Source organism: Cyanistes caeruleus, chromosome 2 (assembly GCF_971803275.1).
Source record: "Cyanistes caeruleus chromosome 2, bCyaCae1.hap1.1, whole genome shotgun sequence".
Taxonomy (NCBI): domain Eukaryota; kingdom Metazoa; phylum Chordata; class Aves; order Passeriformes; family Paridae; genus Cyanistes; species Cyanistes caeruleus.
In genome coordinates, this window is record NC_141702.1 from 39627003 (window position 1) to 39641820 (window position 14818).

The following is a 14818-nucleotide window of genomic DNA, read 5'->3' on the forward strand; positions in this document are numbered from 1 at the left end:
CAAGGATATCCACAAGTGTTAAGAGCTGCACTCATGAATGTTCTCAGAAAAAAGCCCAAGGACATATTTTAGTGATGAGCTGATGGTGTCACCTACTAGAGGTATCAGTTGCATTTTCAGCAATTTTGAGGGATGCTACTTCCATTACAGGATGACAGCAATGATTGCATACTATAGAAGTGACCAGCTCAAGTGCAAGCTTCACTTCAGAAATTAATCTAAAATAGAACTAATTTAAGAAGTGTGGCCCATGCCTAGAAAAAGCTTAAGAAAAAGTAGTGGCAAAACAACCTTCCCTCTTTGCAATGTGGCTCTGTAAAGTACGTCAAATCTGTTTTATCATCTGACAATTCCAAGACTACCATCAAGCACTATGTTCAACAGATAGATACTATATGAATTTTCTTTTGTGAAATATTACTCTCATCTATTTTCCTTTTGTTCAGGGGAGAAAGTTGCAGTACTATCTGATAATTTAATAGATCAAAACTGATTTTCTACAGAAAGATATTTTAAAAGAACAGTTATCAAAGGCTAGTACAGCCATTCCCCACATCCTCAAAAGTAAAATGAAGAAGAGGGACTATTTCTTATGTTTCTGTACTAGGAAAACATAAATTTTACAGTGGTCACTTGCTGCTTATTCTAAGAGTTCAGTCCTGCATTCATGGCCATCTAAAGCAGGTTTCAAAATGATAAAGATTACACAGCTCTTTTACTGGATGCTATATGCTATTATGACTTTCTAGCTTTGGAGTACTCAAAACAAGTGAGAAAAATACTGCAGATATAGAAGGAAAGAAAAAGGTAAAGAACACACAGAAAAGGTTTCCCATGACAAATGCAGAAGTACTGTAACAGAAAGATGAGGTGGTGGAAATAGGCACACTACAACAATAAACTGTACTATGATATTCTCTAAGTGTCCAGTTAGTTTAGTGCCAGGATTAGTGTTATCCTCTTTTTGTTCCTGTTGAGAGAGTTTGAAAAGACTTTTTTTTTTTTGCATCTATCTAAACCTTTTAGACTGTGCCATGTTTGGCATTAAACCTGGAACACTGAACTCAGAAAATGTGGCATTCACTTCTGCTCTGTACACAGTGCATTTCAGTATTACTCTCTCATTCAACTGCCAGATGGTCATGAATAAATATAACACAATTTGAGCTCCTAACAAATAACACTCTTTAAAACATGGAAATACAAAGCCATACATAACATTTAAAACTAAGCACTCACAAGTCATCTATGCACTGGTGCAATACCCAATTCATATGGCTCCCAGTACAAGCATCTAACTGCCCATGGCATGTATAAAGAAAAAGAGTTACCTTTGTATACTTGTTGATGGCCAAGCTTATTAAATCAGATATGAGATTTCCACAGTGTTTTTCAAATAAACTGATACTGGTTAGATTCTCTCCAGTTAGATTAATGAAATGGTTAGCATATACAACTTGTCCTAAAGCACAAAAGAAAAGTAGAATTGGTTAGTTCCAGGTTTGGTTCTAGCAATATAAAACAAACAGGATTTCTCTTCTAATATATATATATATATCTAAGAATGGGCTTGTTGATCTGTATGTAATTTTAATTTATAAAATTAATTCATGTGAGATATAATAAAATTCATGTGAGAAGCCTCATCCTAAATTCAAGCTAATCCCTTCATCATTGCACTGAAATCTGGTATTATTCAGGTTGACAGTAAAAAAGCTTGGCACTTTACAGCCTTTTATTGGCACAGATTTTGCAGAGGAATAAAGATTTATTTATCTGCAAGTTCCTCTTTGTCACATGCCAGTGCGCATGTTCTGGAATCATGACATGTTTTGCAGATCTGCAAGTTGATGACAAACAATTCTGGAGAGGTCTAACACTTTCCTTTGGATGTGTTGATGTAAAAAGCTGGCAAGATCATGTTCCAACTTGAGCATTTGTAGGCATTAACAGATAAAATGGTGAAGTTAAGAGGCTGTAACATCTTATCCCACAAGCTTTTCAACAGTACATCTCCTTTGACATCAGTGGAGCAGACGATACACAGAATGAGCTTGTATTTTATTCCTGGAAATGTAAGGTGAAGCCCAGAACCCACTATCCTGCCACTGGTCTCAGCAGCGTGAAGTTTCCACTCAGAATGCTTCATAGTATGAGATAAAAATGTAAGAAATTCTAAGCACATAAGAAAACAAGATAATATATGTAGAGATATGACTGTCTTGACTAGTAAATTTTGTTGTTAAAAATCATGAGCTTCCTCTTACAAAGACAGATCACTCCATTATTACTCAGAACATTATCTAGAAATAAATATTGAATTCTGAAAAATAAATAGCCTCCAACAGTTTCACTATCCTTTCTCCAAAATGCTCTAAAAAAGGTAAACAGGCTATCTATCCCACAATGGATCATAAAAGAAACATAGAATTATGGAACAAAAAGCCAACCCACACACTATAAAGTAATGCAGAAACAGAGAAAATGTGTTAATGAGAGCAAGGCTGTGTTGAGACAGCACTTGGAGCAGGCAAGAGCTCAGATTCAGCATCAGTTACTGGGGTAAACATACAGTCCTTTCTTTCTATACCTCAACATTATTTCAGCTGTTGCAATTTCTATATGGAATTTATATTAACAGCTTATAATCAGATGGTGTGAGGGAATGTATGGTTACCGTGACACACCGATTAGAGAAGAAAACACACTTTTGTTATTTATTTTGGTAGAATGGACATGGAAAATAGATATAAGCCTCACAAAGCAAATAAAGTTCTCTTCTGTATTTTAACAATTCTTCATGAAACTGAACTACTCTGAAATTGAGTTTTTCAATTGTATTCTATGACCTTTTTAATCTAACTTCTATGAACAGCTTACTCTTATCAACTTACTTTTTGCCCTTTTAAAGCCTTATAAATTTTTTTTTTAAAAGATACTGCTTTGCCCTTTTCTTTCTCTACTTTTATAAGCTCCCCTGATTGAGGCTTCTTCTTTTGCCCAATATTTTCTTAGAGTTGCACAGGGTTAGCAATACAAATTCTCTCCTCCAAGAATCCTTGTTCTGGTCCATCCCTGGACACTTTTCCTACATTGTCTTCATCAAATTGCCATTCATTGTTATACATTCTGAAGATCTGTAAATGTATTCTTATTTGTGATGTCAAGAAGTGCATTGCTATTAAATAGTGTGTTGCATCACTTGAGTATGAACTCTGATCTTTGTTTCGACAGAAAAAAAATTTCTAATACAATTTTATTTGAGTCACATGATGATTCACAAAGAATCTACCTTTACCATATCTGAGTTTATCCCATTAAACACAGCTACACTTAAAAACCAGCAAAAGTAGTTTTGATTCTGGACAAATCAAGATGGGAAAATTAGTAAGTCATATGTAAAAAAATAAGTTCAAGAAAAAGGCTTGCATACTTACTCTTCAGTTTTTCACCTAGTACATGAAGAACTTCTAATACTAGCCAGTTAATATCCAAATGGAGATGTAGTAAGTGCCATGATGGAGGAAGTACCTGCAATTAGAAATATTTTTACATATATTTAGTATTTCTTTAGTGAATTCTGGATACTGTGCTAAGACAAGGTGGCCAGGCTCTGGAACTAGCTGCCCAGGTTAAGTGGTGTAATCACTATTCCTGGAAGTCTTCAAAAACACATGGATGTGGCATTTGGGGACATGGTTTAGAGGACAATGTGGAGGTGCTGTAGAAACAGTTGGACTTCACATTCTAAGATGGCCTGCAATGAACATTATGAATACCTATGATCAAATACAACGTAACATACAAACATACCATTCAGTTCAGGAAAAAGAAAATAAGAAACCAACAAAAGGTTTCATTACAATTCTGTCTGTAAGAGGCTATTTATGAAATTTACATTCAAGCCTGACAAATTACAATGCCCTTAGTTAACCTTTTTGTTTGAGTATTATGTAGCACAAAAACTGCTAAAGTGAACTCTTAAAATAACTCCAAAAATTTAGTATCCTCTTCCTTAAAGTTTACTTGAAATGACTGTTTTTCATCAGCTCAATCACTACTAATAAGCTAAACAAAGATTCAAAATGTTGCTTCTCAGTGGATCATTCCTCCCTAGAGACTAGTTTACACAACGTAAGCCTGAAATTCCTTTTCTGTCTTTATAAAAGATTTGAAAGCACTAGCTATGTGCATGCTAAATCCTAATGGTGTATATTTCACTAGTATTTAATGATGATGTGCCTCCTTCCATATCTGCACTTGTCTTTGTATAGAAGATCTTTTTCCATTCTGAGTCAGATTTCAGAATGTACTTTTAAAGAAATGCCCCTCCTACTGGGATGCTCAGAAATTTTAAACATTACTACAAACACCAAGGAATTTTTTAAATGAGCTATGCTTGTCTAGCTACCTGTAAGTGGTATTATCTCTTGTATACTATAGGAAGAATTCTAAGAATTCTAAAGCTATGGAATGAAAACAGATAAACCAACAACAAAAAATCCAGATCTCATTAGCTGTGCTTACCAAGTACAGGGTGGCACTTAATAAAGCAAAAAAACCCCAAACCAAACCAAAAATATGAACTTATATCAAGCCAAAATCTTCCAAGTTGAAAGCATCACACCACATTATAAAAAATTAAAATTATATAAAGACACCAACCTTTGCCTGATTTTGAATAGTAAATGCTGCCAGAACATTGCTAGGAAGTTCACAAAGGTGACCAAGGTGCACGGTCAAAGCATGAAGTTCTTCCACCAGCACTGATGGTAACTGAGCTTCTAGTTCTTCATAGGGATGCAGCATTCCATCATTTTCCACCTTAGGGGGTTCCAGATACCTGAATGTACAGAAAAATACACACAATCAGAAATCAGGTAAGTAGCTACACAAAGCTCAATACCCAATTTAGTAAAATGTGTGTAAATCTCACCTGAAGATGAAAACTTTCACATAATGCAAAAATTTAAGACATTGATGCCTGATACTTTCTGCTTCAGAGTGCAAGTTTGCAGCTTGACCTGAAGTAAAAGAGATCAATAGTTTAAAGCAGATGTAACCACACCATGACTTGTTTAACATTTGCATTCTCCACAGTAGTTAAAGCATACCACTGGAAAGACATCCTCTGAGGACAAGTTGGGAGGTGACTGAGTGGTAAACACCCACTTCTAAATGTCATCCTGCCAAAGGGATACATTCTTTATCTTACCATCTCAGGTACATATCCAGATACAGATAGAAAAGAAGACCCTCAGGAAAGGTGAGGGTAAGCATTCAGTGCTAGAAAAAACATTCAGTTCTACTGCCCTGCTTACTGACTGCTTCCAAGACCCTTTGAGTAAAGACACGGGTAAAACAATTTTCTCTTGACAGACTTAAACAGGTGAACTTATTTATAAATATGCTTTGTAACTTTTCCTTGGAAGCATCACTGGTGCACAGAACCTTCAGCTATATATTGATAAGAGCCATCCATTCACAATCCTGCCTTTCACTTGCAGGCATGTATCCTTTCAGGCAGTTATTCTGGCTATGTCTCCTTTCCTTTGTTCTCTGAAGGTGTCGTTCTCATGGTGTTACCATCCTCACCTTGTACTTGGAAGCTCGAGCTTCCATTAGAGCAAAGATTCATTGGAAGTTATTGCCACTTTGTGAGAATCACTCCTTATTTATTCCTACAACTTGCCTTGTATCTTTCAGCTTGTATTGGAGAAAGATAAAACTTAGTGCATAACAATTGAAATATAGTCATTTAAATACCAAATAACTACTGCCCAATAATATATATACACACAAAAGCTTAGCAAGCAGCCTGAAATGTGTACCTGATTACAACACATGTGGATTATTCAGAGCATCTTCAATGCAAGCATCAAATGAGGACCTTGAGCAGGGCTCAATTAAAGTGTGTCACTAGAGGACTTGCATGGCAACAAAATTTTGGTCACCTAGTACACTGGACTGTACAGCCAGGGAAAGAGTTCTCCTTGCTCCTCTCCCCAGCTGACCACTAGGGAGTCTTCCCTTTTTTTAATCTTGGTCTCACTCTCCCTTTTGTTTTCCCCCATCTCCTCCAGTTAACACGGAAGTTGATATATGTCACTTGCTACAGACCCAAAAAATACAGCTTTGTGCATACAAGCCTATCTCAACATCTTCTGAGTAACAACACTCAATGGGCAAAGCAAATGAACTGGTACAAGCACCAGAATATTCCAGTGTACAGCCTACCTGCACCACACCAGAAGCCATAGCATCTGCCATGGTAATGAACCACAAGTTTAGAACAGAGTGAAATAGTCCTCTTAAAGTAATTACTTATAGATATTAATGTTGATTTGTAGCAACAACAAATACTATATCCTAAATTCTCAGTTCTGTTTAAGCAAAATTTTATATTACAGTATTTTTATATGCCTTCTACTTTACACAGTTCTCAGTACAAAGTATCCAAAGCTCATCAAGACTGATAAGAAATGAAATTTAATGTACAATATTTATATCTATATAAATACTGAGCAAAAGCTCTTAACTGGGGTTTTAAACAGTGTTGACAGTAAATTTATTTAAGACATCAATAATAACTAACATCACCCTGCTGACCATTTTAAATACTTCAATCCTCATGACACCCTTCTACTACTAGCCCACTTCTATAAAGGCGGAACTGAGTCATAGCTGAATCTGTAACTTGCTCTGATTCAGAAAGAAAGCCTGGTGCAAAGCACAAAATTCAAGTTCTTCATTTTACTAGATTAATTTACAAGTGGAAGAGCAGGATACAAAGAAGAGAAGACAACCAATAAGGTGTTTAAGTGAAAAAAACCCCTACAGAACAGTTTCTTGATGTACAACCACAACATAAAAGTTCAAATATAACTTAAAACAGGCTATTTCCATTTATATTAAAAAATTAGATTTTTTGGATACTATCAATAATTGCATATGAAAGAAGCTTGATGATAAATTCACATCAATGGTTTTAATGGCAAAACATGAAAATATAAAAAAAATAATAGCAATGTGTAAAAATATTCACTCATAGAACACTAGCACATTATGTGTAATGAGAAGACACCACAGACAGTTTATTTCTGAGTAATTACTGAACTTCTCAACTTGCTAAGTAATTCAGCCTTCAACTTACAATAAGCCCAAGGCTGCAATAATCCTTCAGAAACATGCTGCTTCTCATGCCTCAGCATTTAATTGAAACAAAGCATTTTGTAGTGATCCCGTTTTATCGATCCTACTGCAAAGATAAATTAAGTTTGTAAATAACTCTAAACTAAGCAAATATAACTAACTCGTTTAAATGTAAGCCAACAGAACACAAAAAAAATCCAAGCTACTACCTTTGCAACTAAAATAATTGTTAGGATGTTTGATGAAATTTTCTGGTTTTAATTAATAGTTAATAGTTTCGCCAAATTCTGCTCTAAGGGTGACACCTTAACTGAAGTCAAATTAATGCAAAATGCCCCACTAAGGTCAGTAAGGATTGCCCTGTTCATCTACCATACAGGCAAATCTGGTTCCAAACCAACTCCCAACATTTCCACTATTTCCCTACTATCTAACCTCACTTGGGTGTCTATATTTCTACCCCTACTGCAGATTTATGCTGCTTATATGCTGTTCTGAGGCACACTCCAAAATCCTTCAGTCAAGAGTAAAAGCACTAGCGTGATTTGTGAGAATTTACTTCTTTAATGAAAGATAGTCAGTTGCCTATTGTAATGTCAAATTAAATTCATAAAACTTACCAAAATCAGATGAACCCATTTGTACTAGGTTTTCCAGTCTGTGTATCTGTTGCCTAATTAAAGGAATACAAAGATGTATGGTATTTATATAGGTAAAAAGTTGTTTAACTCCACTTTAGAAAGCTCAGAATAGAACAGAGAAAGGTAAGAGGTGTTTCTTGCTTTGTAGTTCTGAAAAAGCTTAGGAAAACTTAGAAAAGTGTTTTAGTGGAAGGCAATGAACATATCCAAGTGTGAAGGGATCAGATTGAATAAAATCTTTGCATGTTTACAAATCATTAAACACAGTAACAAAAGAAAAAATCTACAACAATTGACTAAAAATTGGGGAAGGGAAGAACACAACAATACAGACAAAAACCCACAAAAGCCATTCCCTGCAAATGATCTTTCCACAAGCATAACTTCATATTTGACCACAGAATAAACCTAAAAGTTAGCCCTCATGGCACACACTCAGTACACACTAATTTAATCTTCTTGTGAATGTGCATTAGCACATCCTGTCAGCAGCTTCTCCTGCTTCCTTCTTAGGGTGATCATCTCCTTAACTGCAGCACAAAGCAAAAACAGCAATAAGTACTGTAGAGTAAAAGGAGGTGTCTTTATAAAAGTGAAAGCTCAGTTCAGTTTTTGAGAGGAAAGAGAACATTTTTAAAGAAGCTAGAGTGCCACTGAAAATGAATATTTTAAGAAAAGCTGTAACATAGGTAAATGCTCGGCCATATTCTGTAACAACTGTTATTCGCAAGTGGTCTTCCAGTAGAATCTCCACAGAGATAAAGCAGTACTAAACTGAATATATGAAAAGCACAACTGTCAGACAGACTTTTGAAAGAAAATGCTGCATAAATTGAGAAGGGAGCTCTCTGCCTCATTTCTTATACAGTCAAAGCAATAACTACTGAAGGATTCTAAAATAGGCTACTTGGATCTAACACAAATCAAATATTCCTATAAAAAAAACACTGAAAAGTAGGAAGAATTTAAAAGACACAAGAAGCATCTAAAAGACACAAAACTACAGGTTTTATCTTGCATATTATAGTGCAAACATACAGTAAAATGATCTCCCTTAGCACTCTCTTGCTTTCTTGGATAAGGTCATGTCAGCTACACTACCATCATTTACATGGGTTCTAGAGGTTTTTTGTTTTTTTGTTTTGAAATCCAAGCTGAATTTCTGCCTGGATTTTTCAAGGATTGTAATTATGTAAAAAGGAAGGAAGTCTGAAGCAGGAGGGCTTTATCAAACAGGGCTGTTGAGACTGGAGTTTGGAGAAGGAAGGTACCAGAGAGGAACCACAAAGGAAAAAAAAAAAAAAAGAAAAATACTCTCCAGTGACTTGACAAAGACAGAATACAGTGGGCTGATAAAATTAAAGCACAAACTGGGCACAAGAAACATAACAAAAATACTACTATTTAAATAAATTGTTTTAACTTCAATTTGCATTTGTACCTCAAGGACTGATCCTCGTGGCTGTTAATCATTAAATCATTTGATTTGTAAATACACATTTTGACAGTTAAACTGGTAATTCTGTTTATTAATCAAAGACATTATCTGAATATACCCACTTAAATGGTTACATAGTCTCAATCACTTTGACTCACACTTCTATCACATGAAAACCCGTAAGACCTTGTACTATGCAATAACTCTTAACTTGCAGTTCTGCAGTATACTATTATTTATTACAATATTTAAAAACTGTAAATACTTTTAATTACAATATTAAGTATAATCTCAGACATTAAAAGAGATTAGCTTTCTGTAAGCATGTATTTAAACATAGATATGAACTGTACTTCATAAATTTAACTATTTACAGACAACCTATCCTCAAAAACTATTGTAACTTGTACTTAACATATTCAATTTCCACAAGGGAAAAAGGAGTTGTCAACTGGTCTATAACTGAAACTATTCCATTTTATGACTGAAAAAATGAGCTTAATGTCTTTGCAGAGACATCTCCCTTTGCAGAGGGACTTGTCACGCCAAAAGACAACTTAGCAACCAACCACTCAGCCAAGAGCTAGCTGAAATCCATTATTTCTATCAGGTCAGTAGGTTTTAAAGAATGAATAAGTTAAAAACCACAATAAAATACATTATGCCTTATGTTCATGTCTATTACAATTACCGAGCAATTTACATTACAGGAAAAAAAACAAAACTTTAAAAATAGCCATTTAATTCAACATTCCTGTGTCACTGCCCAGTGATTTTATGCTAATGAACAGTTATAAAATCAGACTAAATGCTGCAACTTTTAACTTAATTATACTCCTATCTCCCCCTTTATCACTTTAGGGTTTTTTTAAAAATACAGTGAGGTCAAAGCTTGCATCAAACAAGCAAAGCTAAATAATAGTGGTTTTAATACACTTCCAGTCATCTATATCACCATATTCCAATAAGACAGACCCTATTAATCATGTTGCACATCATGCCCTTGGACATACCCTAAAGGGATGGAAGCATCCACTGCAATGAAAGGAGCAATGGAATACATCACATATATTTGCAAAATCATACAAAAGCTCCTCTCCCATCCACTCTCTGTATGTGCTGTACATCCTGAGGATTATCAGTAGCAAAGAGGATTATCAGTGATCTGTGTATTTGCATTGACCAGATTAAGCATCTACATTGAATTAGTCAAACACTGAGTAACTGTATCTGAAGAGATTGCTGAAGCTATCCTAATCCAAACAATTGAAGAAAGCACTGCATCCAGCATTTATAGTATTTGATTTTTAACCTCCACTTTCCTTTATGCACAAAAAATGACTAAAAATCTTCAAAAGACAACTTCAATTATATAGATAGCACAGCACAATCTCATTCAAGGAAATCTTACATAGTCTATTCATATAATTCTGAAGCTAGAGTCTTCTAAATTAACCCCAACACTCTGTTGTAATAACTAAACTTAATTTTTTTTTATCTGGTGATGCCTAAGATATTCATCACACTACTTAGAAACTTAATAATAAGTCACATAATATTGAGAATCCGTGACACAATGTACTTCTTCCTGCAATTCCATCTGTGTCTTATCCATCACTTACTAGAGCATTAAACAGACAGTAATAATCTAGATGCACTGCATAGCCCACAGTCTTTTATGATGTTACTTTTAGAAATGTGAAAAGTTTGTGAAATGTGAAAAATTATGCCCTTACAGTAGATATAATTACACATGTGGATTCATTATAAAATACAATGTTATCATACCTAAGTAATCCAAAGAGAAATTCACAGGATTCAACTAAAGCCATTTCAGTAACCCACTGAAAGCCAAACAACTCCACTGTATTTTCTTCATAGTCATTTGGGGAAGGATCTAGTCTCAGCAAAACCCTGCAAAACAGAGCCAACAACATTCATACATTTTCCAGTAATAAACCTATTGAGTACAATATCTACAGCTGGCTTATGCACCATCAATATACTTTCTCAATATATCAGCAACATATACATGACAGATGTCTCAGAGACAACTCTATAGAGCAACCTTTTAGAGCAATATGATATATAAAATATGACAACTGCTAGCTTCAAAATCATAAAAACAGGATACAGTCACAGGTCAAAGTATATTTTGGAAACAAAAATTAACAGTAAGTAAATCATGCTTACAAAAGGGCTGAGACGTAACATATAGACTGTGAAGAGAAGAGGCTGCTTGTAGGGTAACACACTGCTCTGTATGCTTGGGATCTGTCTCAAGGCACACTACATACCTAGTAACTAATGCTATAACATGTATTTGTTCATTTACATACATTTAATAATATTTACACTGAACACACTGCTAAAAGCACACTTTTAGGCAGATGAAAAGATGAGAGTCAAAATGGGACCTTGTCATTATAACTTCAGCAACACTAGGCCGAAATTAACCTTTGCTCTTGCTAAAGAAAAATTAACACCAGAATTATTATTTTACTCCAAGTGGAGAAAAGCAGATACCTGTATTGTTGAAACATTATAACTGTGCAAATAAAAAAAATGTTTCATTAACATGCATTAAAAAAACATCACAGCAAACTGCATGACAGCACAGTAGATTATTTCAGAATTTTCCCCCTGCCTTTCATAAAATAATCCCACACAGATGAAGCTCAATTCTCTAATATGTAAAAAATATTTTTGTTTTAAAATATATACTAGGCAAGCACTTAGTTACATTACATTACACACCGAATTAATATTCTGCTTGAACACTATTTCTCATTCTTAGAGGCAAAAAGAGAATAACTGGCTCAACCTCCCATAACACCTTAGTTCACTTGGTAACTTCTTGAACACTGGACTCTTTTGAAGCCTCTAGCAATTAAATCCAGCTACTCCAGTTCCAAGCAACAAAGACAGAGTCTCTAACATGGAGGATTTTCTAGGACTTTGCAATCCAGGTAGACAACACAAATACACAGTAGAAGAACAGAGGGTTTTTTATACATATATATATATATATATATATATATATATATAAAAAAAAATATATATCTGTAACTATAGTGACTGGGAAACCTGTTTACATACAAGTTCGTCAAGTGACTTTTAATTTCACTACTGATATATTCATGCAGACACAGGATCCCTCAATCATCTACTTGACAAAAAATTGAATGACCATGCTCTGATACAACTAAAACATATGATAAATAAGGCAGAGAAAGGGGGAGGTGCAGTGGAACCCCCCTTAAGCCTTTACAGCAAACACCACGGGGAAAAAGAAGTAACAACACAAAATACTAAGCCTAGCAGGAGGACAGAAAGATCAGGCTTTTGTAGGAAAAAAAAGACAATCCCTGTAATATGAGAAAACAGCACAGAAAACTAAGCTGAATGACAGAAAATAAGGTAGATAACAACTAAACCAAAGTAACATTTTAAAATCTCACAGAAAATCCTTATTTGCTATGCCTATGACTTCAGAAACTTAAATCCAGAACGCATGCAGGGTGAAGCTTTGAGAAAGATGATCTTAAAGTTACTAGGGCCCCAGCAATTCAGGGAAGCCAGGCAGAGTAGAAAGAGAGAAAAATGACCAGCATTTAATAGAGTACATGACTGGGAAGAGCAGTGCTAAGGCCTCCTCAGAAATTTAAGTGATCTCAGCTGCTGCTGCCCAACAGGCCAGTTTTGAATTATCCTAAAAGGTTTGTAAATGTCCTTTACTGTACTTTGAAAGTAAGTTCAGAAAGCTAAGAAGTGCATCTAGAGCACCATTCAAAGCTGTTTATAAATACAAAAGCCCTTCCCAATTTGGTATGACCAAGTCGATTTCAGGATCAGAAGAGATGAAGAACAAACTGTTTTGGAAAACTGTCAGCATTCAAAGGCACCAAACATGAGAGGAAAGAACATACTAGAAGGCTTTTATATTTGTAATCAAAAAAAATCCCATACCTCTTAAGAGACCCACTTGCTAAATAAGACTCTGCAGACAACTTTCTCCCTCTGTTTTGGCTGTCAAAAGTGCAAGAAAAGTAAGATGGCCTTGAGTTCTCATTCTCATTCTCCATTGAGTTCTCATTCTCCACTTCCATTGCCAGCTCCAAGCTTTCAGTGAGAAATGGGGATGTAGAGGAAGCCCCAAAGTCATCCTCCATTGTTTTCACCTGGCCCGGAAAAGAAACAGATAAATACAAAAATATTCATAGCATTTCTTCAAATAAATTTCTCATTGTTACAACTCCACATAACTCTTCAGTTCAAGTGAGGATATAGATCTGACCAACAGTAACACTGAAGTAAAAGCTGATACACCACCAAGAAGGATAATCGTGGTCACATGCCCTGTCATGCCCCTTCATGCAACCACATCTTCTTCATTGAACAGAACCTGTTCAAGACAACACATCAGTGACTAAAAAAAAAAAAACCTAAACAGGTATATTTTCTTCTAGTTTAGCTCTCTAAATGAATTAGTGATGAGGTTAGACTAGCAGTAGGTTATAACACAAGGCAGGAATGCATTACAAAGCTGCTTCCAGCAACACCTCATTTTATGACCAGAGTAGCTATCCTACAGAAGTACATCATGTATTAGAGGCTCCCAACATTAAAAAAAAAAATAAAAGAAAAATCTAACTACCTAGGAATCTGAAAAAAGAGAAACTAAACCAAAGAAAGACTACCATGTCCAAAAGAAGTTCACTGTACAATTAATATTATTGTATTCATATTTTATACAATATACTGAAAGAGCAAAACTAGGCAACAAGCATCAGAGTGTCCTATAAAAACATGTAAACAATATAACTAAAACCCTAAATTGAAGTTTTCAACTTTGCTGGTGGATTTCGATATGGTTCTTGCAGAAACTAATATACACCGTGGCTAGAAGTTGATAATAGAGGTTGGTAATATTAAGAAAAATAAGCACAGGGGGAAAGAAAGAAGAAAACAGCTTCTGTTCTACTTTCTCACATCCATTCACATTCCTGCAGAGCACGAGGCTGGGCGAGAAGGGGAAGAATGACTTCTGCGCTCAAGTTTACAGCAGGACCCTCCTTACGGTGTTGGCACAGCTAGAGAGACAGCTGAACGGAATGCTCTCAACCACAAGAGCCCCCAAGAAAAGCCTGCTCAGTTCGGGGTATGAAAATCGCCCCACACGACTCAAAACCCTGGGGGAACAGCTACATAAGAGGGCAGCTCTTCCCGCACATAATCCCCACCAGTTCCGTACTTGTCTGAGTACAAGTTCCGTACGCCCCTGATGCAAAGGAAATAATTAAGGACTTTAATCACCTCAACTCCTTGTCCTCCAAGCAGAACCTTCCAGGCGGCTGCAATCCGGGGGCAGGAGCTGCAAAGCGGCGGGAGCAGCCCGGTGGGCCGCCGGGACGCGCCCACAAACACGACCCGCACGTGCAACGCCTCGGTCCCGCGCCGCCGCCCTCTCCCCGGAGGCGCTTCCCCTCCGGGCCAGCCCCGGGCCGGCCGCCGAGGGACTCCGGCGGGACCGCCGCGCCGCCCGGGCCGCCGCTTCCCTTCCGCGCCCGCGCCCTTTCCGTACGGC

General features: G+C 36.2%; 1 protein-coding gene across 2 annotated transcripts in view; it reads right to left on the reverse strand.

Moving 5' to 3' along the window:
- The window catches only part of MMS22L (MMS22 like, DNA repair protein), an 89456-nt gene extending 74649 nt beyond the window's left edge, over positions 1 to 14807 (reverse strand). Inside the window, exons 1-8 of one of the 2 annotated variants that reach the window (XM_023922206.2) lie at positions 14548 to 14807; positions 13201 to 13412; positions 11020 to 11145; positions 7773 to 7825; positions 4937 to 5024; positions 4666 to 4843; positions 3438 to 3531; positions 1332 to 1462 (exon numbers count right to left, since the gene is read on the reverse strand). In XM_023922206.2, coding sequence (XP_023777974.2) covers positions 1332 to 1462; positions 3438 to 3531; positions 4666 to 4843; positions 4937 to 5024; positions 7773 to 7825; positions 11020 to 11145; positions 13201 to 13403 — 873 coding nt within the window. In that variant the 5' untranslated portion in view covers positions 13404 to 13412; positions 14548 to 14807. Of the gene's footprint in view, positions 1 to 1331; positions 1463 to 3437; positions 3532 to 4665; positions 4844 to 4936; positions 5025 to 7772; positions 7826 to 11019; positions 11146 to 13200; positions 13413 to 14223; positions 14477 to 14547 lie in introns of those variants that run through there. The other variant, XM_086876577.1, reaches the window with a different exon arrangement.
- Positions 14808 to 14818: the final 11 nt, after the last annotated feature.